Raw genomic sequence first — 23,883 nt, forward strand, 5'->3', positions numbered from 1 at the left:
TAAAAAGCATAAATTAACTAATTTTTAGATACTGAATCCTAGCACAGAGCTTGACCCTTTAAAAAAGCAACACTAAATGTTAATTGAAGCTGCCAGTGGAGGGAATTAACAGACATCTCCTTTTGCTCTGGTCTCCTTTTAATTGCCTCCTACGTTATCTTGTTCCACGGGAGGGACTGCTGAGGGCCTCCCCTGTGACAGTGTGATCCCAGCTCCATTCCTCTTCCAGAGAATGTCATGGTAACTGCCAGCCTCTCCCTTTGAGCCACATCTTGTACTGCAGCTGTGCTTCTGCCTGGAGAAACCTTCCTTCACCACCCCACTCGGCTTGTTGACCTATTTCAGCAGCAAATTTAACTTACAGTCTGAATATGGGGAAAATTCAAGAGCATAAGTACGAAATACAAAATCCAAACTACATCAGGCTCATCTCAGATATATATATATAGTAATAAGTAGTGTTTTTGTTCTGGAATAGTTGCTGCTCGCCTACCTCAGCCTGCAGTGCTGCTGCAGCACCCCCTGTACATCTAGCTCCTGCAAGTTGAAGCAAGTCAAGATTGCTTCTGGCACACCTCTTTTAGCTGGAAGTCTTGGCTGTGAGCTAGATTGGAGGCATTCCCCAGCTATAGCACAGCATGTACTTTATTGCTAACCTAGGGAATGGGAGGAAAACTACATGCAGCACAGAGTACCAGCTGCCCCCGGGACAGAAGAAAGCTGTTATTTTCATCAGGTAAGCTGTCTGTTTCTCTCTGTTAAGTAGGCTGTAGGGCATCTGGTCTGCAGGAGCTGGCATTTAATGTGAAAATGCTGAAGCCTTACATGGCTGAATTTGTGGGTCTGATAGCCTAATTAAAGCAAGCAAGCTATGTGAGGGCTGCTGTAACCAAATCTATTTTTAATGACTCAGTTCAGGGCTGAGGGGGAGCAATGTCAAAATTAAAATTAGAGCACTAGATTTAAATGGCAAAATTTTAGATACTCACTTTTGGCAGTATTCAAGCTGTATGACCTTGAGGATACAGATAATGGGGGAAAAGGGGCATCAATCTAACCCCAAGGCTTTCTATATTGCCACCCTGAGGGGCCTATACAATTGGTATAATATAGTGACTCTCAAACTTTTTGAGCTTAAGACTCCTTTATACTCTTAAAAATAATTTAAGACTCTAAAGACATTTTGTTTATGTGAGCTAAATCTATTGATATTTATGAGATTTATATGTGTATATATATTGATTATTGGATTAGAAATTAAAACTGATTCATATTCATTTTGAATAATAATCCCACTACAAAAACATAATCGTTTAGGAGTATACAAGTATATCATCAAATCAACACATTCACCTTAAATTTATGCAGTGTTATATATCAATTATATCTCATTAAAGCTGGTAAGAAAATAAGCCCACTATATTTTAACATAAATAATACTTTTTGTGAATAAACAACTATAAATGAAAAACAACTATAATCATCAAAACAAAAAATGTAGTCAGAAGAGCGTTGTTTTACTTCTTTGCTTGTTTGTAAATCTTTTTGTCTGCCTTAGTAGAATACAGCTGAATTCTCATAACTGCTTCTGCAAGTCTGTTGTGGTACTACATGTTAATTAAGCTCCAGAAGACTCCACTGTACACTCCTGAGGAGGGTGTGGTCCCTAGATCACATTGAGAACTACTGATCTAGTAGAAACAACTGTGACTTTAGAGTCAGATAGACCTTAACTCAGATCTCAGCACTTGCAGTTGTGTCACGTTAAACAAGTGACTTCATCTCAGTCTGTCCTCTGTTGAATGGAGAGAGAAGTGTGTGTGCTGTAACTCATAGGACGGTATAGGGATTAAATAGATATTAAGTCTGGAACTTGGTAGGTGTGCGATAAATATTATTTCTCAGGGCACTCTTTTTTAGTTGCTTAAAGCAGTGGTCCTCACCCTTTTTGGCACCAGAGACTGGTGCTCCTATGAGAATCTAATGTCTGACCTGAGGTGGAGCTGAGGCTGTGATGCTAGCGCTGGGGAGCGACTGCAAATACAGATAAAGCTTCACTCACTCATCTGCCAGTCACCTCCTACTGTGTGGCCTGGTTCCTAACAGGTCACAGATCAGTACCAGTCCATGGACCAGGGGTTGGGGACCCTGTCTTAAAGTACTCAGGAAAGGCCTATATTAGTTTTACTTGGTTTTATGTGAGTATTGTAGATTTATTTTAATCCTGGGCCTGTTCTATATATATGTCATAATACATAAAGTTATGTTATGGCCCTTATTTTCACATCTCTCTCCTACTAGACGTCCACTCCTTGAGAATAATCTTGTTTCCCTTCAAATCCCTAGCTCCTAGCAGAGTGTTTTTACATGGTAGGCATTCATTAAGGTTTGAAAAGAATGGCATCTGAAACCTCAGCCTAAAACTGAACATAAGAGCATATCATTGTCCCTCCTTTTCCACCAGAACTCAGTGCCTTCAGTTTTATTTCCTTGAGCTCAGTTAATCTTAAATTAATTAGTTACAGTATCAGTTGATCAGTAAGGGTAATTTTCTGAAGAATTAGCACCACAGAACTACATACAGCTTTTTAAGACTCCTGCTAGAGCTCAGACCATTTCAGGTATTCCTCTTCCCCCCCTTCCCATTGCCAGCTTCCACTGGGAAGATGACAACAATATGAAAAAGTAAATATTTAACAAGTAAGGAGCAGTTCATATTTTGTGCAGAGCACCTAGAAAGATACAGCTTATCTGGTAAAGAATCACTAAGTATCTTGTAATGCTTCTCATATTGCCACTTAAGTTTTCAGGGTTTTTATTAGCCCTTCAATTGGATATGGCCTCTAATTTCCATAAACTTATAATCTAAGTGGGGAAAATAGTCATGCACAGTGAACCATTATAGGACAGAATGACGAGTCATACTGAGTTACTCAGCAGCTAGCTTCAGGATTCTAGAATGGATACTCGATGTTATGATTTGTATTTGAAGTCCTACCCAAGGCCCAGGAAGCTCCATGTTCTGGTTCCGGCATTCTCCATTGCATTTCCAGGCTTTGGATAAATCTGAAAACAGAGAAATTGAAGACAACATTGAGATTGGTTGGTACAGAATTACAGAATACTAAGGAAAATTAGGCCCAGGATTCGAATTCAAACTTAGTTAACATTTACAGAAACAGTAAACTATGTTCTTTCCCTTGTGTCATATAATATTCTCAACTACCCTGCAAGGTAGATAGTGCTATTGCCGTTTTCCAGATAAAGAAATTGATATTCACACACATTCAGTCATTTGGTTAAGTTTACAGATCTGATAGATGATGGGACCAGGATTTGATCTTGAACCTTAATTTCAGCAATCTTTGTATTTATGTTGCTTTTATTTTGTAGGTCATACAAGCCTCTTTCAAGGTGGTGGTTTGCTTTATTTATTTTGTTTTACTATCCAAGTAAATGGTAAAAATAGAGTTATGATTCTAATATTTCTAAAGAGGCCCCTTCTCCAGTAAAATTCTCCCAACCAGTACTCACACAGGTGGGCTCAAGTTCATAAAATGTTTGATTTGTTGAAAAGAATTTTCCTTTTGTCTCTGCAATAGCCAGGCATAGTGTATATAAAAGTGCTTGTCATTAAGTTGGCACTTACTATTTCTCAAACTTCTTGATGATCAAGTCGTATAATCTCACTACAACCATATCCCTATCAATGCGATTATCTCTACAATAATTTCTTTCCTCATCTGCCCATTCCTGCCCCCAAATGATGAGATAAAACTCTTCGGGGAAGCCAGACAGTGTATGTAGATATATATAAAGAAATCCAGTATAATCATCTTTTTAAAGGTACATGTGAGAGGAGCAACCTTGGAAGGAATGAAAAATGGAAGAGATGGAGCCATCTGATTCTTACTCTCTCCTCCCCAGCTGGACATGATTGAGTGGGCAGAGCAGTGGCACATGGCAAAAAGCATGCTTGTGGAAAGGTTTTAGGACCCTCTGTAAAATCATGTGTCTGATTTTTTTTAATCACCATCTCCCTTCCTTCCCTGGTCGTCTTCAGGTGGGCCGTGAGAAGCTGCAGCAATGTCTGATTTTGTGGAAAGCGAGGCTGAAGAATCAGAGGAAGAGTACAATGATGAAGGCGAGGTGGTACCCCGGGTCACCAAAAAATTTGTGGAAGAGGAGGATGATGGTGAGGAGGCCCCAGCCTCAAGCTTATTCTCACTGTTGCTAAGCTTTTGATAGTTGCTCAGGCTAAGCACAGAAGTTATCACACATGAGGTACCAGCTTGAGAATTTTCAGCCATAGAAAATATTTACTGAGCATCTGTCCACTATATGCCAGGCACTGTGCCTGGAACTAAGAATACAAAATAAAGATCCAGCTGTTACGGAATTTACTTTAGTGGGACAGACAGTAAACCATAAATACGTATGTAATGTCTCCCTCTTTTAGAGACATGGCAGTGTTGGTATTTATTCCTTTTTTTTTTTTTTTTTTGGTGAAGCAACCCTTGGTTTATCTCACAGTGCAGACATCAGCTTGTCCTATTTTTATTTTTATGCCTATGGCACCTGGTCTTCCTAGGTGGTCTCCCTTCCAAGTATAACCAGGCCCGACCCTACTTAGCTTCCAAGATCAGACAGGATCGGGCTTGTTCAGTGTAGCATGGCTGTAGACAGTGTTGGTATTTATGTACCTAGTTTTCTATTTCTCTGGCCAAACCAAACCATTAGGGTCATCAGCAGAATAAAACCATGAAATGGCTGTGAAATCAGAAAGGGAAATGTAAGTGTTATCAAAAGACTTATGGATGAAAGAAGGAATGGAGCTGCTGAATTTATAAACTGAGAGAGAAATGAAGGTTATTGGTGGCTATAAAGCCTCAAGTGATGATTTTAAAGAGCCAAACATCTTGCCTAAAGACAGATGGCGAATATATGAAAGAGATAGTTCTTTCCAGATGCTTCTGCTCTAAGTCAATAGTCATGTTTTTGCATCTTTAGATGAAGCAGAAGAGTAAACATGGCACCTAGGTCATTAAGTTCAGAGCAGATAAAGAATCAGAGTTAAGCAAGTGGCCTGGCCCCACTCCCAGCCTGTTTCCCAAACTCCATGCCTTAAACATGCATATTTTCCAGATGAGGAGGAGGAGGAGGAAAACCTAGATGATCAGGATGAGCAAGGCAACTTGAAAGGCTTTATCAATGATGATGATGATGAAGATGAAGGGGAGGAGGATGAAGGTAGTGACTCTGGTGATTCAGAAGATGATGTTGGTCACAAAAAGAGGAAACGCAGTGAGTAATAGTCTCTCCTCAAGTCAGATGAGGCTGGGGTGGAATTTGCAGTGGAGAAGGGGCCTCCCCATCACCATGGGTAACACTTTGTTTTTTCCAGCATCTTTTGATGACCGCTTGGAAGATGATGATTTTGACCTCATTGAGGAGAATTTAGGTGTCAAAGTCAAAAGAGGGGTAAGTGTCATTCTTTTTCCGTTTCCCGGGATATGAAAGAAAAAGCCCTTGAAATTCAACGACTCCTGGAGAGGGAGGCACATCTAGACAGTTTGGGGAATGTCAGAGAAGAGAAAGTTGCTCAGTATCATTGTGCTGGGGAGCCCTAGATTTACATCCCTGAGCCGTTAGAAAAAGGCTTGTCAGCATTTCTAGAGTGGGCTTTGGAGTTGAAAGTGTATCACTTAATGTGTTCTCTCTCATCTCCCTTGGTCAGCGTAACTGGTGGGAAAATGGAAGTGAGACTGGAAAGCAGGCATCCTTACACTAGTCCCCTCAGACCCAGATAAAGCAAGTTTTCTCATCCCTAGCAAAAATACCGACGTGTCAAAAAAATGTCAGATGATGAGGATGACGATGAGGAGGAATATGGCAAGGAGGAACATGAAAAAGAGGCCATTGCAGAGGAAATCTTCCAGGATGGGGAAGGGGAAGAGGGGCAGGAGGCCGTGGAGGCCCCCATGGCTCCTCCAGAGGAGGAAGAGGAAGATGATGAAGAGTCAGGTATGTGGCATCAGGCAGAGAAGCTGGTGTTTGGGTGAGTGTTGGGATTTCCTAGCCCCTAGGAATAAGATGGGAAACCATTCTTCAGCTGTCAGCCCCCAGCATTTGACACAAAGAAGTTACTTTCGGGAGCCTCCTTACTCTTCACTGGCCACTCACATCGTAGGATCTAAATTCATTTAGTCCGGGCTCTCCTCTGCTTCTGAGCACTAACTCTTCCCTCCCCACCCAGACATTGACGACTTCATTGTGGATGATGATGGACAGCCTCTAAAAAAACCTAAGTGGCGGAAAAAGCTTCCAGGATACACAGATGCGTGAGTGGGGTCTGGTATGAGGTGGTAATAGCATCTGAGTGAACCTAGTCAGGAAGGAGGTCACAAGCCTTTGCCAAAAATGGGACATTGCCAGCTCTCAGCCATTTTGCTTCCCTGTCTCAAATAACTTTTGCTAGGCAGTGATTTCATACTACTCCTAGAAACCCTGAGAGCTCTGCGTTCCAGGGCCACTATGAGATCGAGCAAGGCTCCAGCCTCCCTCTTCAACTGCAGCTCCATGTTTATTCTTTTATATATTGGCCTTTAAATATAATTTTGTTGGAAGAAGGCTTTGCTATAAGGGAATACTATAATGCCTTAGCAAAAGACAGATCCACTGAGCAGAATGTGGACCCATCTGCTCGTTGCTATTTGATCTATATCACTAGCATGTGCCAAAGATCAGCTTTTTAGCCTCCATAAGTAATAGTTTCTCCAGCAGTATCCCCCAGCTAAGCCTTTATTCCATAGTGAATATGGTTTTTTGAATTAACTTTTCTCTTAACCTACTTAGTTCCCTTGGGGCAAGTAAATGATCTGTGCAGGGTCTACATTTCTTTCTTCTCTCCAGAACCTGGGCTAACTCTTCTTGCTCTCGCCCACAGGGCCCTGCAAGAAGCTCAGGAGATTTTTGGTGTAGACTTTGACTATGACGAATTTGAAAAATACAATGAATATGATGAAGAACTAGAGGAAGAGTATGAGTATGAGGACGATGAGGCTGAGGGTGAGATCCGAGTGCGCCCCAAGAAGACCACAAAGAAACGTGTGAGCCGCAGGAGCATCTTTGAGATGTATGAGCCCAGCGAGCTGGAAAGCAGTCACCTCACAGATCAGGACAATGATATTCGAGCCACTGACCTGCCTGAGAGGTTCCAGGTAAGAAACCACCAGCCTCTGTCCTGCTGATCTATCATCACCTGTCCTGAGCGTCCTTGCTGAAGGGGTCGTAGCAGAAAAACAATCTAGTAACAGTCCAATAGAGAATGGTATCTAGAAAGTCAGACTTGAACCCCATCTGACTGGGGGATACAAGGAGTCCAGCTCTTAGAGGAGGGAAGATAGACTGTCGTGCTGCTTATGGTTCTTCAAATAGCACTCTTTTTTTAGTAAAATAGGATGTGTCTATTTCTTGCCAGGATGATACTCTTCCAAGCACTGAAAATGTGTGCCTGCAGAGCACACATTTTTGTCCAGAAATGGTGCATTTTTCCTAAATGGGATGTGAGATAAAGTCATTCTCACTCTGTTGTCTTATCCCTTGCAGCTCCGCTCCATCGCAGTCAAGGGGGCTGAAGATGATGAACTAGAGGAAGAAGCTGACTGGATCTACAGGAATGCTTTTGCCACCCCAACCATTTCTCTTCAGGTACCTCCAAAATGATCCTTATGTTTGACATGAATCAGAAGTCAAGGAGCTGCTCCTCCTTTGCCCCAAACATCTATGTGCCTAGTATAGAACTCTGTGTGTACATGTGTGTGTTTTGTTTTTTTTTTGTTTGTTTGTTTGTTTTTAAGATTTCATCTGAGGGGGTCATCCCGTGACATGAAACAGCTTCATGTGCGGTAAGACAAAGCAAGTAACAGTGTTGCTGTTTCTTTCTTTTTTCTTCCAATTATAGGAAAGCTGTGATTACCTAGACCGAGGGCAGCCAACCAGCAGCTTCAGTCGAAAAGGGCCCAGCACAATTCAGAAGATCAAAGAGGCCCTGGGCTTCATGAGAAATCAGCATTTTGAGGTAGCACCTCAAGCTCTAGTGGCTCATTTCTAGTGGTTAGAAATTCAGCTAGGTGATGAAGAAAAGTAGCTACCTAAGTCAGGTGGGTAGCCCCTTCTCTTATCCTCAGCAGTGGTCCCTTGACTCAAGAAGTATGAGTATTAAAGGAGACTTTAGTAATCAAGAGAACCCTGTCTGCAGCATTTTCTTCTGTGGGGGAGTGCGTGCCCTGGATGAGCCTCTGAGGGAGGCCAAGTTTCCAACCGATGAATTTCCCAGAGCTATTTATCCCTTTAGCAAAGAGGATTCATACAGATCTTTCCTTTCTGGTTGACTGCAGTCTCCTTGCCACACTCTAGGTGCCTTTTATTGCCTTCTACCGAAAGGAGTATGTGGAGCCTGAGTTGCACATCAATGACCTATGGAGGGTGTGGCAGTGGGATGAAAAGGTAATATGGATCCAGCCCCCCAAGGGGTTGAGGGCTGGATTGGACACCACTACTGCCCGGGCCCAAGCTTTCTTGGCAGCCCAAAATCTCCAGTCTTGTTAAGCCTCCCCCAGGTCTCCTGGTAAGGAACAGAGTAGCCTTGAGTCTGCAAGGCTGAACACCAGCCCTTACTCCTGCCCTATTTTGTCCTAGTGGACCCAGCTGAGGATCCGCAAGGAGAACCTAACACGTCTGTTTGAGAAGATGCAGGCTTACCAGTACGAGCAGATTTCTGCTGATCCTGACAAACCTCTTGCTGATGGCATCCGGGCTCTGGACACCACAGACATGGAGAGGTAGTATGTGCAGGATTTATTCCATGACAAGAAGCCCTCAGATCAAAGGCAGGCCCCCAGGAGCAGCATAACCTTACAAAATTCTCAGCACAGGGCCCATCCCATACAAATTCAGTTTGTCAACACATCAAAAGTGACTTTTCTGACAGGCAAATTTATATTATTCATATTGGTATAAAAGGTTAAAAGGAGCAGATATTCATGTTTACTGATTTATATATCCCATGTATATAAAGCTACACGGGAAACCAATTTATAATCAGAAAGCAGTTTGGTGAGCCTGGAATCAGTGGGTTCTGGAAAGGAATCATGATTTTAGTGGCCAGCATCATGAAGCTAGGGAAATGGGACAAAGACTGTCTCAGGCACTCTGAACTTTGTAGAGATATGTTGCTTCATCTTTCCCTTTTTGTTTTCACTTTTAATAATCAACTACCATTTGTTTGACATATACCTCCTTTCAGATGCCTTGGTTGCAGTTAAGTCATGATCTGGGACCATTGTGTGTCTGTTATTGGGGAATGTAGGCACTTATCCTAGTTAGGACCTTGCCTCACAGGCATTGGACCTCTTGTAGCAGAACTGGGGTACACCCTCCTTTGGTGACAATGGAGGTTTTATGTTCCTTCTCTCCAGGCTTAAGGATGTACAGTCCATGGATGAGCTGAAAGACGTCTACAGCCATTTTCTGCTTTATTATGGTCGTGACATTCCCAAGATGCAAAATGCTGCCAAGGCCAACCGCAAGAAGCTAAAGCGTGTAAGGGAAGAGGGAGATGAGGAAGGTGAGTGCTGGAAAAGAAAACCCAGGAGGCTTAATGATGGCATGGCATCTCCAAGGATGCCCTGGCTGAGTGCCTTTTAGGGCTTCTGTACTTGTGTCAGGTCCTTGAGAATAACTGGAAACTAGACCACTTGTGTTTTCCTCTCAGGTGAAGGTGAAGAGGCAGAAGATGAGGAGCAAAGGGGGCCAGAGCTCAAGCAGGCTTCCCGCCGAGACATGTACACCATCTGTCAGAGCGCTGGCTTAGGTAAAAGCTAGCTGCTTTCAGGCCTGGGCATGGCAGACTTGAGCAAGGGAAGTTCCCTGATAGTCACTTGTGGGTAGGAAGAGGACTTAAAGGACATTTGAGTGAATCACCAATCCAATTATGCACACTTGCTCCCGTGACCCACACCCACCCCACAGTAATGGTCTAGCCTCTTCCTAAATTCCCAAAGGGATGGGAAACTCATATGATCAGAGGGAGGCAGTCTGTCCTATCTTTGGGAATTTATTAAACCGTAGCTTCCACCTTAGTTCTGAACCCAGGAGTCACATAGAAATTTCTGTTTCTTCTGCTTTATAACAAACCATCAGGTGTTTAAAATCATTTTCATTTTTCTTTATAAGACATCCTTGTGCTGCTCATTCATGACTCTTTGAAAGTCTAGTGTTGAGAATTGCTGCTCTAGACTCTAAGAGCCAAGAGACTAGTTGTTGCCTTACCTTTCACTCTGTTGTTTGCTTCAGATGGCCTGGCCAAAAAGTTTGGGCTTACTCCTGAGCAATTTGGGGAAAACCTCCGGGACAGCTACCAGCGGCACGAGACAGAGCAGTTTCCTGCAGAGCCCTTGGAACTGGCCAAGGATTATGTTTGCAGGTAGGCGTATAGCAGGTGACTGGCAGGAGGAGGGGCCTGAGAGCAAAGACAGTCACATTCTAAGCTCCCCCATTTTCCCCACAGTCAGTTCCCTACACCAGAAGCTGTGCTGGAAGGTGCCCGCTACATGGTAGCCCTGCAAATTGCCCGAGAGCCCCTTGTCCGGCAGGTGCTGAGGCAGACTTTCCAGGAGAGAGCCAAGCTAAATATAACCCCCACCAAGAAAGGTAGAAAGGTGAGCTCTGGGTAAAGGGCTTTAAAATCCAACATGTGGCCCAGCTCTCTGTTTGATTGACCTGAGTTTCTTGTAGCTGAGCTGTCTGCCTGAGAGCAGATAGGCAGTCTTTTACCCCCCTGTCAAACCAGCCTATCTGTAGGCCGATGATTCTCTCTTGATGTGTACAGGATGTGGATGAGGCCCATTATGCTTATTCCTTCAAGTACTTAAAGAACAAGCCTGTTAAGGAACTGAGAGATGACCAGTTCCTCAAGATCTGCCTGGCAGAAGATGAAGGGCTGCTCACCATTGACATCAGCATAGATATGAAGGGGGTAGAAGGGTAAGCAAAACCCTGATCTGGGGGTTCTTTTTGGGGAGGGCTTGGTGAGTAGTCTCTTGGAGGAAGGGGTCCCTTGGGAATGTGAACCACAGTTTCAGAATCAAGCAAGCCATTGTCCCTGGCTCACTCACACGTACATTCGGTGTCACCTTTTCTCTATCTCTGATACCACAGTATTGTCTCTTCTTAGCTATGGTAATGACCAGACGTATTTTGAAGAGATCAAACAGTTCTACTACCGAGATGAGTTCAGCCACCAAGTGCAAGAGTGGAACCGGCAGCGCACCATGGCCATCGAGCGAGCTTTGCAGCAATTCCTCTATGTGCAGATGGCCAAAGAACTCAAGAACAAGCTGCTGGTTGAAGCCAAAGAATATGTCATAAAGGTGAGGACAGAAACTCATGATCTTTAGTCCTTGCAATTTCCCCAAACTAGATCTGAGAGTGGAGAAACTCCTTACTAATAATTCTATAGCTAATAGAGAAACACTAGGGGCAGGCAGAGCATAATCTGAGAAGGAGTCCAAACAAGGCCTCTGGTCACTCCAAGACCACCTAACTTGAGGAGCATCCCTCCTCCAGTCTAAACATTGTTCGTATTGCTGCCCTCTTCAGTTTCCAAAAGCAAGGTATGCCTTCAGGTTGCAAGTCTGCCATGGGCTAGGAACATGTGCACATACAAATACAACCTTTGCACAGGTGTACCTGCATCTCTTTCCTTAGTACACTTGGTGAGCCTGATGGCTGTAGTGTCTGATGTTTCTCTTTCCCAGGCCTGTAGTCGAAAGCTCTACAACTGGTTGAGAGTGGCACCCTACCGGCCAGATCAACAAGTAGAGGAAGATGATGACTTTATGGATGAGAACCAAGGGAAGGGCATCCGAGTCCTAGGCATTGCCTTCTCTTCTGCCAGGTAACTGCCTATTCCTGCCTCCTGACATCACCCTTACCTGTCTTTCTAACTTTCTTCTCTTACTCATATCCTCATATTACTCATTATCATGCTGTTTCTTTTCCTATCTGGCTGGCAGAGATCACCCTGTGTTCTGCGCCTTGGTCAATGGTGAAGGAGAGGTGACGGACTTCCTCCGGCTCCCCCATTTTACGAAACGGCGAACTGCGTGGAGAGAGGAAGAACGGGAAAGAAAGGCAAGTGGCTGGGATGGGTTATCAAGTTTATATTTAAGTACACGTTATAATTTAGATGGTGTAAGCAACATCCCATGCAAGACCCTCATTATTTCTGATCTGGTCATTGACCCCTCAAGTCCTGGGATAAGTCTCACTTCCATAGGCAGTAGATGGCGCTCAAGTTCTGGTACAGAATTTGCTTCTGGCTTGAGGCCAGTTCCTGAGCTTTGTGTGTTTGAGAGCTGCTATTACTGCTTCTATTCTATACAGCATCTGGGTCAGCGTGTTCCAGGACCTGAAAGCCACCGAGGCATTAAGCCAACCTTCCCCCTGCTTTAGCCTTTCAGTGTCTCTTTTTCTAAGGAAAGGGATTTGAATTCATCTCATGTGTATGCTTCTGTTTTTTTTAACCTAATGGTATTTTTCAGCTGTGTTGAGTGCCCCATTCTAAAAAGTACTTTTTAACAAACAACTTAAAAAAAGAAAAATCTTGAAGTGGAGATCAGAATAGTCCTGACTGCTGTAGCCCAAGTATAAGCTAGGAGTGTAATAACCTTAGAAAATATTAACAGATGTATAATATTCAAACCAGAGGTCTTAGGCCTCTTGTTTTGTGTTCTAGTTAGACAATGTGAGGCATCGTTGTTTTCTGGTTTTGTAAGATCTCGAGCTACTTAGGGAGAGAAAACTACTTGAAATCTCCCTATCTTCAGAGCCATTCAACTCCAGTTTTCTTTCAATCTAGGCTCAAGACATTGAAACCTTGAAGAAATTTCTTCTGAACAAAAAGCCTCATGTGGTAACAGTCGCAGGAGAAAACAGGTAAGGACACCAGGGGATTGGGCCAGGCCTGGTTTAAAGTCACTTGTCCCTTATTGTTGAATCTGGCATGTGCTCATATAGATCCTTGATAATATCCCCCCTCCCATCCTAGCCATGAGACCTTCTATCCCTGAGAAATTATGCAGAAATAGTCCTGACCAACACCCCTCATCTCTGTAGGGACGCCCAGATGTTGATTGAGGATGTCAAGCGCATTGTGCATGAGCTGGACCAGGGCCAGCAGCTTTCCTCTATTGGGGTGGAGCTGGTTGACAACGAGTTGGCCATTCTCTACATGAACAGCAAGAAATCAGAGGTAATGCTAGAGTCCCACCCTTAGGACCAGCACTGGCAAGAGCTGTCAATCCCAGGGAGATTTGATAGGGAAACCGGTTACAGGGCACAGGAATGCACCTGTTCACTTACCTGTGCAGAGGTTGTCCATTTCATCAGTCATGCTTCAGACTGGGAGCCCTAGAGATTAAACTGTCCCCAAGAAAAACGTCCCAAAGGAGAGGAGAAAGTGACTTAAAGCCAGAATGGTTTGGGTTTCCTCTTGCTGTTGTAGCTGAGGGGACTTTATGGCCCTGCTGACCCTCATTTGACTCTAGGCAGAATTCCGGGATTACCCTCCAGTGTTGAGACAAGCCGTCTCCCTGGCCAGGCGCATCCAGGACCCTCTGATTGAATTTGCCCAGGTGTGCAGCTCTGATGAAGACATCCTGTGTCTCAAATTTCACCCTTTGCAGGTGAGTGGGATTTGACAGGCAGGCTAGAACTGGAGAGGCAGAATGGCACAATGACCTTATCCCTACCTGCTATATGTTGACAGGAGCATGTGGTGAAAGAGGAGCTGCTCAATGCCTTGTACTGTGAATTTATCAACCGAGTCAATGAGGTTGGGGTTGATGTCAACCGTGCCATTGCCCACCCTTATAGCCAGGCCTTAATCCAGTATGTTTGTGGCCTGGGGCCTCGAAAAGGGACCCACCTTCTGAAGGTAGGATTGGGTTGAATCAGAAAATAGGAAGAGTTCCCATTGATCCTTTACGCTATGCCAGTATAATCTGACAGAAAGACCAAGGTCAGAGAGGTAAAGGGACTTGTCCAGAGTCATTCAGCTAGTAAGAGTCAGAGTCAGACTTATGACCAGGTGGCCATAGCTATGCTCTTCACTATACTAACCTATGGTAAAGGGAGCCATAAGGCATGATTTAAACAGATGGAGGAAGTGAGTGAGTACTAGACACAAACCTCAAGATAGTGGGGTTTTTCCCAATGGGAAGAAAAAACACTCCAACGAGAGAGGGGGTCATGCAGGTAGATTCAAAAGTATTGGTAATATTCTTTTTCTAAAGGTGAATGTTGGGTACTTGAGTGTGTATTTTATCGTTAACTTTTAAGGCATATATTAGTCGTGTATTGTCTTTGGTAGGTGTAATATAGTTCATTAAAATAATTTTTTTAGTAGCAAGCATTATGGTGTAGTGGTCAGATATTAGGGGATGAGGACAGATTTCCCATCATGGAGGGTTTCCCAAAACCTGAAAGCAGGCTGGAGGTGGGGCCTGCCCACTGCTCTGGCTCACTTCAGGCCTCTTCCCTAGATCCTGAAGCAGAACAACACCAGGCTCGAGAGCCGGACCCAGCTGGTCACCATGTGCCATATGGGTCCCAAAGTCTTCATGAATTGTGCTGGCTTCCTCAAGATCGACACGGCCTCCCTAGGGGACAGGTGATACCCTTTGCCTGGGTGGAACAGGAGGAATTTCCTCGGCCTTTGCTTTGGGTGTTCAGGGGATTAGGGCTGCCAGAGGGCCACCAAGCTATTTAGGACATGTTTTAAAGCATAGGTGAGGACCTTTATTTGGTCAAGAGCCTCTGACCTATGGAAAAGATCGGTTCAATTATGTAAAGCTTTTTTTGTGAGAAACATAAAAGGAACCAACTCGGTTTATAAATTAAGGACAGAAAACATAACTTTGTTCAGTAAACACAAACTTGTTCTGTTATTGGTGTGTCATGGCTAGATAAGGGTGGGAATAGCAGGGGCAATGGAGAAGGAGTGTTGGGATATGAGGAGATAAGGAAAGGGGAGATTCGGTATGTTTTTAGATGATGTTATTGAGAGAAAGTTCTATTCACTTGGACTTTGGACTTCACTATTGACCTCTTCCTCTCCAGAAGTTATCAACTCAGTCTTTGGAGGATCTTTTCCACGGGCACATAGCTCCTCATTCAGTAATGGAAATCAGTGGGGAAATAGGCTTCAAGTTCTAAAACTTCATTTTCCACCCAGCTTTGCTGTAACACTCCACGAATAACATAGGTCCATGTGAGTGCACGGGCAAGACCAGCCTGGGAAGGCTTTATGGGGGAAAATAGCTGTCAGCAAATTCTCAAAGGTCTTTTCCCCCTTCTTGCTTTATCTTATTATAACTCATATAAGTTCATTATATAAAATTCAACATATAGAAGTATTATGCAGAAAGTGGAAGTCCCCCATAATCCCACCCCCCAGAAATAACTACCATAACAATTTGATGTATACTACAATTTTCTAAATTTTATTTTTGCTATGCATTTACTAACTGCCCATTTACTACAAAAATAGGATCATATGGTTCATAGTGTTTTGCAGTGCATTTTTCACGTATCAATATATCGTGGCCATCTGTCCATGTCAGCACACATAGATCTGCCTCATTCTTTTTAATGGCTGTATGGTATTCCATCATATGGAGGTATCCTAATTTATTTAACCAGTTCCCCATTGGTCACATTCGGGCTGTTGTTAGAAGCTTCTTGTTATGTATCCTGTCCTTTTTCTGCCTTTTCCTTCAGCACTGACTCATATATTGAAGTCCTCGATGGTTCTCGAGTCCATCCTGAGACCTATGAGTGGGCCAGGAAGATGGCAGTGGATGCTCTGGAATATGATGAATCAGCCGAGGATGCCAATCCTGCAGGTGCCCTGGAAGAGATCTTGGAAAACCCAGAGCGACTCAAGGACCTGGACCTGGATGCCTTTGCAGAAGAACTGGAGAGGCAGGTGGGTGACAGTATAGAAAGCCTAGCATAAAAACCCAATCAGAGTGGCCTAATTGGGAGGAGACTCAGGAAGCAAATCTCCAGAGTAACCCCCAATACTATCAGTGTGGGAAACTTGATCTTCTCTTCTCCCGCCCCATGCTGTAGTGGGTTTCTCAAGGATGTTTTCAGTCTGCTTATTAAGGAGCCAGGGAAGTCTGAGACTGCTACAGTCATTGTGGCGGGCAGAGGGAGCTTGGAGGGGCTCAGTAGTAGAGTGTTCTTCTCACTCCTCTTCCATCTTTCCAACAGTGTAGCTTCATGTTTGTCTGATTTATGCATTGGGGTTCCGTGAAGCATTTTTATTATAGAATAGTGTTCCATGGCTAAGAAAAAATTTGAAACCCTTTAACATTGGAAGAAAAGAGAGAAGCCCTAACAGCCACCTGGCCTACTCCCATCATTGAAGGGCTTGGGTTGGGGAGCAGTTGAATTGGGTTTCTCTTGATGGGCTCCTTCCCCAGGGCTATGGTGACAAACACATCACCCTATACGACATCCGGGCAGAGCTGAGCTGTCGGTATAAGGACCTGCGTACAGCCTACCGCTCTCCAAACACAGAGGAAATCTTCAATATGTTAACCAAAGAAACACCAGAGACCTTCTACATTGGTAAATTTTGGGTCTTTTTTTAACTAGAGGAGGATATGTAGGGATGGGAGGATATGCTTACTGTATACATTCAACTCAAGCAACTTTAAAAAGATTATAGAGCCCTGGACTGAAAGTTAAAGCTGAGTTCAAGGTCAAATTATGTTGTAACATGTTGTTGGGATCTTCATGAAGTCAATTTTATAGGCCTTATTTTCCCCTGTCATCAAATCAGGGGAAGGTTGCCCTTCTCAAAGATGTGAGGGAGATCAGTACAGATGCCATAAGAGATGTTCTGTCACTAAAATGTTGGTGGGAAGGAGTCGCCTCTCCAGTGCTCTTAGCCTGCTCCCTGTTCTCTTCTTCCCTTCCTTATTCTCTACCATTCCTCCAGGAAAGCTCATCATCTGCAATGTCACTGGCATTGCCCACAGGCGTCCACAGGGTGAGAGCTATGACCAGGCAATCCGAAATGATGAGACAGGGCTATGGCAGTGCCCTTTCTGTCAGCAGGACAATTTCCCTGAACTAAGCGAGGTATGTGCTACAGTGTTACTGTGGTTACTGAACTTCTTGAGTGAGTGGTCTTATTGCCCTCTAAAGGAGTCGGGAATGGGATATTTAGATCATGCTTTACCAAATGAATACACAAAGGAAGATTAGAACACACAAGTCTAACATGAAGTTCCTTCATATGTTAGTCAGAAATAATCTGTGCTTTCACCTATTCTGGCTCAGCACTTAACCCTTATTTCCTATTCTCTGGGGATCTATCTCAACCAGATTAGAGACATGAACATGTGCATTTCTTATGTGTAGGGTAGGCACAGTGTCCCTATGCTAGTTAGAAGTTATCTGTAGGCTCTTTCATTCTCCACACACATTTAAATTTTCCCCTCATTCTTCTAGATATTATCTGCCTTTCTTATGGTCAGACTCATTAAAGACACCCTGAATACTTTTTCTGGGTCTTCAGATGTTAGGTAGATTGTAAAAGACAATTTCTCAACTTCAATAAAAGAAGCTAATGGGATTTGTCCAGGATATATAGAAAGCCCAAATTACAACAACCCTGGCAGTTCTTTTCTAAATATGTGATCTCCAGAATCTTAATGATCAAGCTTTTCTACTGATGCCACCTTTATCTTTAGGTCTGGAATCACTTTGACAGTGGTTCATGCCCAGGCCAGGCCATCGGTGTCAAAACACGGCTTGACAATGGTGTAACCGGCTTCATCCCCACCAAGTTCCTCAGTGACAAAGTGGTAAAGCGACCAGAGGAACGAGTAAAGGTAGGTGAATGAGAGGGCTAAGGCATCAGTTTTCAGCTGCCTAAATTGGGCTCTCTTTAACCTTGGGCTATCTCCACCAAAAGTTAGGCTCTGTTCCCAGTAGCAGGGAGAGGATTTCAGGAGGATTTATAACTAGTTGAAAGAAGCCAGGATGAGATGTGTCTGAACGCCTTTGTTCACTGCCTTGTGAAATTTCATCAAGTTGCCAGACGTTTGGGAGAGAACTGTGTAGGAAGTTGTGGTTTAGTCCAGCAGGCAGGAAGCAGGGCCCAGCATTACATGCTGGGAAGCACAAAAGATAAGCTCTCTTTCTGTTCTAGTATTCTTTCGCCATTAATTATGCATGTTCGCACTAGGTACCAGCACTTGACATTTACATATGTTGTCTCTAATCTCCACCTGATGGGAAAGGAAATACTACCTTCTTTTTTCAGAGAAAATTCAAGTGCCTTTTCCAGAATCACCCAGTTAGTTTGACATGGCTGGTACCAGATATACCAAATTCTCTGGTTCTAAGTGTCGTGAACCCCTAAAACTGTAGGAAGGCTGCAGAAAGACATTCCTAATACATGAAGTTAGAGAGATTTTCAAAAGGAGAGCCATGCGGAGTGACTAGCTTTTGGCACTGTTTGGACAGATTGGCTCAAGCCAACAGTAAAGTACAGAAAACAGCTATCATATTGCTTCCCCTCCAAAAAGGGCAACCAGACTTGGATTGCCTCCTAGGAGCAGTAACTAGGCAACTTTATAGGAGGAGGGAAAAGTGCCAGTGACAGGCTAGGTTTCAGTAGACTCCACTTGGTTTTCCTACCTAGATTGGGAGGCATCAGTACAAGACACAGCCTGTAGTCTACAGACCAGACTCAACTCCAAACTCCTCATCTGCCATTCAGTAGGTGGCTGGCTTTGGGCAAGTCACTCCACCTTTCTGCCTGGACTTTGGTTTTCTCAAATGTAAAATAGGTCATCGGGCTAGATCATCTTTGTCCCTTCCAGCTCAAATGTTCTGTGGATCTAGGTGGGAATGACTGTTCACTGCCGCATCATGAAGATTGACATCGAGAAGTTTAGCGCAGACCTGACCTGCCGCACCTCAGACCTCATGGACAGGAACAACGAGTGGAAACTGCCCAAGGACACCTACTATGATTTCGATGCTGAAGCAGCAGACCACAAGCAGGAGGAGGACATGAAGCGAAAGCAGCAGCGGACCAGTGAGTATGCCCACCACTGTGCCTGTGCAACCAAATCTTGACAGCTTTCCCTCTGCAGGTTGCACATGCTAATGGCTATATCCTTTGCTTAGCCTCCCAGTAGGAATGAGTGCTCTACTTTGAAGTGCTCTACTCTGAGGCCCAGAGACATCATGAAAGGGAGTCATTGGCAGGGCCAGAAACCTGGGTCTTCTTGGATCATATTTTCTTCACTAATGCACTGTGACTCTTAAAGCTTCACTCCCTCAGCACCATAGGAACCCACGTTTACACATCTTTCACATCAGAGAATCCAAGCCCAGAGAGGGTGAAAGACACTCAGAATCCAATAGTGGATCAGAAATTAAGCCATGGTTTGTCCCATTGCTGTTGGTTCCCCGTCCCATCACCTGATCTGTACTTTTTCCCTGCCCTCTTCAGCATACATCAAGCGTGTGATTGCACACCCATCCTTCCATAATATAAATTTCAAGCAAGCAGAAAAAATGATGGAGACCATGGACCAGGGTGATGTGATCATCCGACCGAGCAGCAAGGGTGAGAATCACCTGACAGTGACCTGGAAGGTCAGTGACGGCATCTACCAGCATGTGGATGTGCGAGAAGAGGGCAAGGAAAATGCCTTCAGCCTGGGAGCCACCCTATGGATCAACAGTGAGGTAAGAGCCAGCCCCCACTCCCTTCCCATCTCCGCTCCTGCTTCCAGACACAAGCCATTTCTGGATGCTTGTATTTGACATTAGTAAATTGTATGCATTCTATGCATTTTAGTTAAATAGCACCAAATGAGATTGGTTGTGAAATGAGTCATTTGATATTAGTTTTGTATATTTTGCCCCCTCCTTCCCTGTCCTCCAAATTTTAAATAGACTACCTAGAGAGAGCCAGTGGAAGAAGAGGAGAAAATACACATGCAGATGCACTTATGTGTGCACTATTCATGTCAGGTTTCTCTCTTCTGTTTTCAGTGGAATGAAATTTAATGAAGCTCCCTATTCCCGGGCACCAGGGGAGAATCAGAGTTATGATTTAAATGATTTTGTACCTTGTAAGCTTTAAATCTGGGCATGACTCAACAGATGAATAAACTGAAGAGACTTTGCAGTGGAGTGATGCTACAGCAGAGGCGGAAGTCCACCCCCTCCCATGGGTTCTCTTCTGAGTGGATTTGATGAAGGGTCAAGAGTCTCAGCTCTGGATATGACCTTTATCTTCTTCCCACAGGAATTTGAAGATTTAGATGAGATCGTTGCCCGCTATGTCCAGCCCATGGCATCCTTTGCCCGGGACCTTCTGAACCACAAGTACTATCAGGACTGCAATGGTGGAGACCGTAAGGTGAGCCCAGGGCCCCACGACGGATGACACCTCCCAAGTCCGTATGGTTTCCCTTCAGTATAGCGGTCTCCCAGCTGGTGAAGGAGGTGTACATCATGTATGCGCCAGACATTGTGTACCAAGCATGCTGCTATCCCAACCTCTCCCCCTCATTCTACCCCCAGAAATTAGAGGAGCTGCTCATCAAAACTAAGAAGGAGAAGCCCACCTTCATCCCTTATTTCATCTGTGCCTGCAAGGAACTGCCCGGCAAGTTCCTACTGGGATACCAGCCCCGGGGTAAACCCAGGTGAGCACTGGTGCTGAGAAGGTGCTGCCGCTGGGGTCCACAGACAGGCTAGCCGGGGAGTTAGAGGCCCCGGAGCAGTACTCTCTCTGGTTCTGCTTGACTCACTTTCTCCTTTTATTTGTTTAGAATAGAGGCAGAGGTTGGAGGTGGGGAAAGAGAATGATGATTTAGAGGCATAAGGCAAAGATTCAATGAGAAAGATGCTTTCCTCAACCCTGTGAAAAGGAGTTCCCTTTGCCTCTTCTCCTCATCCAAAGGAGTGATAGAAATTATCAGATACTCTTTCCACCTGACTGGCAAAATGGGGGCCAGCACACTGGTCCTTTTCACTCTGCTTCACCTTAGCCAGGGCTTTCAACACATGGTAGCTCACTGTTGCTCTAGTATGCTAACTTCTGTCCGCATGGGAGAGTGGGTCAGGAGAGCATCACTTCTTCCTACCATTGACCTACTCTTCTCCCTTTCTGTATGACTGACAGGTTGGCCTTCCTAGGTATTCCTTTATCTAGGGTTGGCCTTCCTAGGTATTCCTTTATCTAGGGTCCTCTGGCGCTCATCCTGAATCAGACAAAGTCCGATTTCCTTAGACCTGTTTTTTTCGTGTCTGTTACCTAGACTGATAACCATATCAGCCTTCTCTATACCCTTTCCTCCCTTTGGCTCCTGGCCAAGGCCTATGCATTTCTGCTCTGATCCCTGTACTTCCTGCATGTGATGTACAGCATACACAATATTAGTAAGAGGATCAATAGCCAGATAACAGGCTCTAAACTCTGGACCCTGCACCATTTTGGACATATCTGGCTATCATGCTTATTTCTGAGAAACCTTTCCTGACTCACCACGATGTTTCCAAAGATTGGCAGACAGGGGTCTTTGAGGGTTAGACACTGTCGCATGAGAAACAGTTGAGCAAACAGGGTACCTTTAACCTGGAGCAGAGGCAACGTGGTAGCTTCCCGTAGAAAAGGGCACAGACTTGTGTTGTAGAAGGAACAACATTTGAGTAGAAAATTTAGGAAACAGGTTTCAGTTAAATATAAATGAGAACTTTGCCATACTTTGCATTTCTGTTGACACCTACCCTTTATTAAGCACAACTCTATTTTAGGTGTTGTGTGATAAGTGCTTTACATGCACGATTTCAGGGGTCCTCAACCCCTGAGCCGCAGACTGGCACCATTCCATGGCCTTTTAAGAACCAGGCCATACAGCAGAAGGTGAGCAGCAGGCAAGCGAGTGAAGCTTCATCTATATCTGCAGCCATTCCCTAGCGCTAGCATCACTGTCTCAGCTCCACCTCAGATCATCAGGCATTAGATTCTCATAGGAGCACCAGTCCTTGGTGCTGAAAAAGTTGGAGTCCACTGCTGACTATTTCATTTATTCTCGTCCACCCTATGGGTTTAAGTGCTGTTATTCTCATTTTACGAATGAAACTGAGATTCAGATTTAGTAACTTTGGGCAGTTATATTGGTGATGAGTGGCAGAGCCAAAACTGGAACTAGAGCTGGGTCTGATCCCAGAACGCATCCTCTTATCCACGCTATGATCTGCAAAGTGTTGAATAAGGGCAAACTAACCACCTTTCAGAGGTACTTCCAGTTTTTGGCTCCTGGGGAGTTGTGTTTTGCTGCCCTAGGAGACCCCTTTCAACCCTAACACTTCTGTGACCTCGAGTCTCACCCTCACCTGCAGGGTCCTACCATTATACTGCAGCCCAGGATGGTGGCCCAGTCCCCAGCAAGCCTTCTTCTGGCAGCCTATAAATAGTATACCAGAGGCTGCTGACTCCTGACCTTGTCTATACTGTGTTCTGTACTCCTTGCCTCCCCAAAATGCTGCCTCCTTTTACAGGGTCAGGGACTGGCTCTTTGATCTCTCCTTTTCCCCAGCACCCAGTGCGGCTGCCTCACATGGTGATCTGGCCACTGTCATGGCTGGCCTCAAGTAGTATCTGATGTATGTTTCCTTCCAAAATCCCAGGATAGAATATGTAACGGTGACTCCAGAAGGATTCCGGTACAGGGGCCAAATCTTCCCAACTGTGAATGGACTTTTCAGATGGTTTAAGGATCATTACCAGGATCCTGTACCAGGTGAGTCCTCCTCTCTCTAACTTTTGGGGTGTGGTTGCAGGGACAGCTACACTCTGAATCAAGGTAATCACTGACTAGCTTGTGGGAGGGGATGAGAGATAGGCCATCATTGCAGCTCTCTTACTTCTACTCCAACCTCCTAGCATCAGGAAGGTCCTCCATCCACTTTGCCTATGTAGCTTCCTTTTTTCTCAGTATCTTCTTGAGCCCTCTAAATTATGATACCAGAAATGTTAACTGACTTGAGTTATTTTCTATAGGCATTACCCCCAGTAGCAGCAGCAGGACCCGGACACCTGCTTCTATCAATGCTACCCCAGCTAACATCAATCTTGCAGGTAAGGAGCTCATGCCTGGGATTGGGGGTTAGAGGGATGAAGCTAAAAGGATTTTCACCTCTAATGTACCCATCCTCCACCTTCTGTGCTTACAGATCTGACACGGGCCGTGAATGCCCTGCCCCAGAACATGACCTCTCAGATGTTCAGTGCCATTGCTGCTGTGACAGGCCAAGGACAGAACCCTAATGCCACCCCAGCCCAGTGGGCCTCCAGCCAGTATGGCTATGGAGGCAGTGGAGGGGGCAGCAGTGCTTACCACGTACGTGGCTTAGAGAAGAAGCTCCCTGTGGAGAGTGGGGAAGAGTGAAAAGGAACGATCATCTACCAGTCTGTGTCTATAGACTGGCCTCCGGCAGTGCTCACCTTTGCATGCACAGATGGGCCTCAGGGACTGTCTCCAACAGATGTTCCTTTTCCTCGGGTCCATTAGAGGGGAGAGAGAATAAGAAAAAGCCTGACCTTTCCACAGAGTCCTTTTGTGGTCAGGACTGGTAGGCCCCATTGTTGTGCCTTGTCCCATCCCACTGACCTACCTCTGCTGCTCAGCTCAGGAGAGTTTGCTGGTAATCTCTGTACTGACCCCAAATTTTCAGCTTGCCAGAAATTTATAGGAAGCCCAGATAGGCCCA

At 44.7% G+C, this 23,883-nt stretch overlaps 1 protein-coding gene across 2 annotated transcripts in view; it reads left to right on the forward strand.

Annotated features, from left to right (window-relative positions):
* The window catches only part of SUPT6H (SPT6 homolog, histone chaperone and transcription elongation factor), a 29,407-nt gene that overhangs the window by 4,216 nt on the left and 1,308 nt on the right, over positions 1-23,883 (forward strand). The window contains exons 2-36 of one of the 2 annotated variants that reach the window (XM_039886104.1): positions 661-736; positions 4,064-4,195; positions 5,146-5,304; positions 5,405-5,481; positions 5,832-6,024; positions 6,257-6,341; positions 6,947-7,220; positions 7,609-7,710; positions 7,964-8,080; positions 8,419-8,508; positions 8,701-8,843; positions 9,480-9,628; positions 9,776-9,874; positions 10,357-10,486; positions 10,571-10,721; positions 10,892-11,046; positions 11,237-11,432; positions 11,820-11,959; positions 12,078-12,195; positions 12,923-12,999; positions 13,180-13,315; positions 13,611-13,748; positions 13,832-13,999; positions 14,607-14,734; positions 15,844-16,051; positions 16,554-16,701; positions 17,075-17,217; positions 17,832-17,972; positions 18,991-19,186; positions 19,607-19,845; positions 20,411-20,524; positions 20,689-20,813; positions 22,801-22,913; positions 23,174-23,251; positions 23,347-23,513. In XM_039886104.1, coding sequence (XP_039742038.1) covers positions 4,087-4,195; positions 5,146-5,304; positions 5,405-5,481; positions 5,832-6,024; positions 6,257-6,341; positions 6,947-7,220; positions 7,609-7,710; positions 7,964-8,080; positions 8,419-8,508; positions 8,701-8,843; positions 9,480-9,628; positions 9,776-9,874; positions 10,357-10,486; positions 10,571-10,721; positions 10,892-11,046; positions 11,237-11,432; positions 11,820-11,959; positions 12,078-12,195; positions 12,923-12,999; positions 13,180-13,315; positions 13,611-13,748; positions 13,832-13,999; positions 14,607-14,734; positions 15,844-16,051; positions 16,554-16,701; positions 17,075-17,217; positions 17,832-17,972; positions 18,991-19,186; positions 19,607-19,845; positions 20,411-20,524; positions 20,689-20,813; positions 22,801-22,913; positions 23,174-23,251; positions 23,347-23,513 — 4,806 coding nt within the window. In that variant the 5' untranslated portion in view covers positions 661-736; positions 4,064-4,086. The remainder of the gene's footprint in view (positions 1-660; positions 737-4,063; positions 4,196-5,145; positions 5,305-5,404; positions 5,482-5,831; positions 6,025-6,256; positions 6,342-6,946; positions 7,221-7,608; positions 7,711-7,963; positions 8,081-8,418; positions 8,509-8,700; positions 8,844-9,479; positions 9,629-9,775; positions 9,875-10,356; positions 10,487-10,570; positions 10,722-10,891; positions 11,047-11,236; positions 11,433-11,819; positions 11,960-12,077; positions 12,196-12,922; positions 13,000-13,179; positions 13,316-13,610; positions 13,749-13,831; positions 14,000-14,606; positions 14,735-15,843; positions 16,052-16,553; positions 16,702-17,074; positions 17,218-17,831; positions 17,973-18,990; positions 19,187-19,606; positions 19,846-20,410; positions 20,525-20,688; positions 20,814-22,800; positions 22,914-23,173; positions 23,252-23,346; positions 23,514-23,883) is intronic. The other variant, XM_039886105.1, reaches the window with a different exon arrangement.

This window comes from Pteropus medius, unplaced genomic scaffold, assembly GCF_902729225.1.
Source record: "Pteropus medius unplaced genomic scaffold, Ma_sr-lr_union100, whole genome shotgun sequence".
Taxonomy (NCBI): Eukaryota; Metazoa; Chordata; class Mammalia; order Chiroptera; family Pteropodidae; genus Pteropus; species Pteropus medius.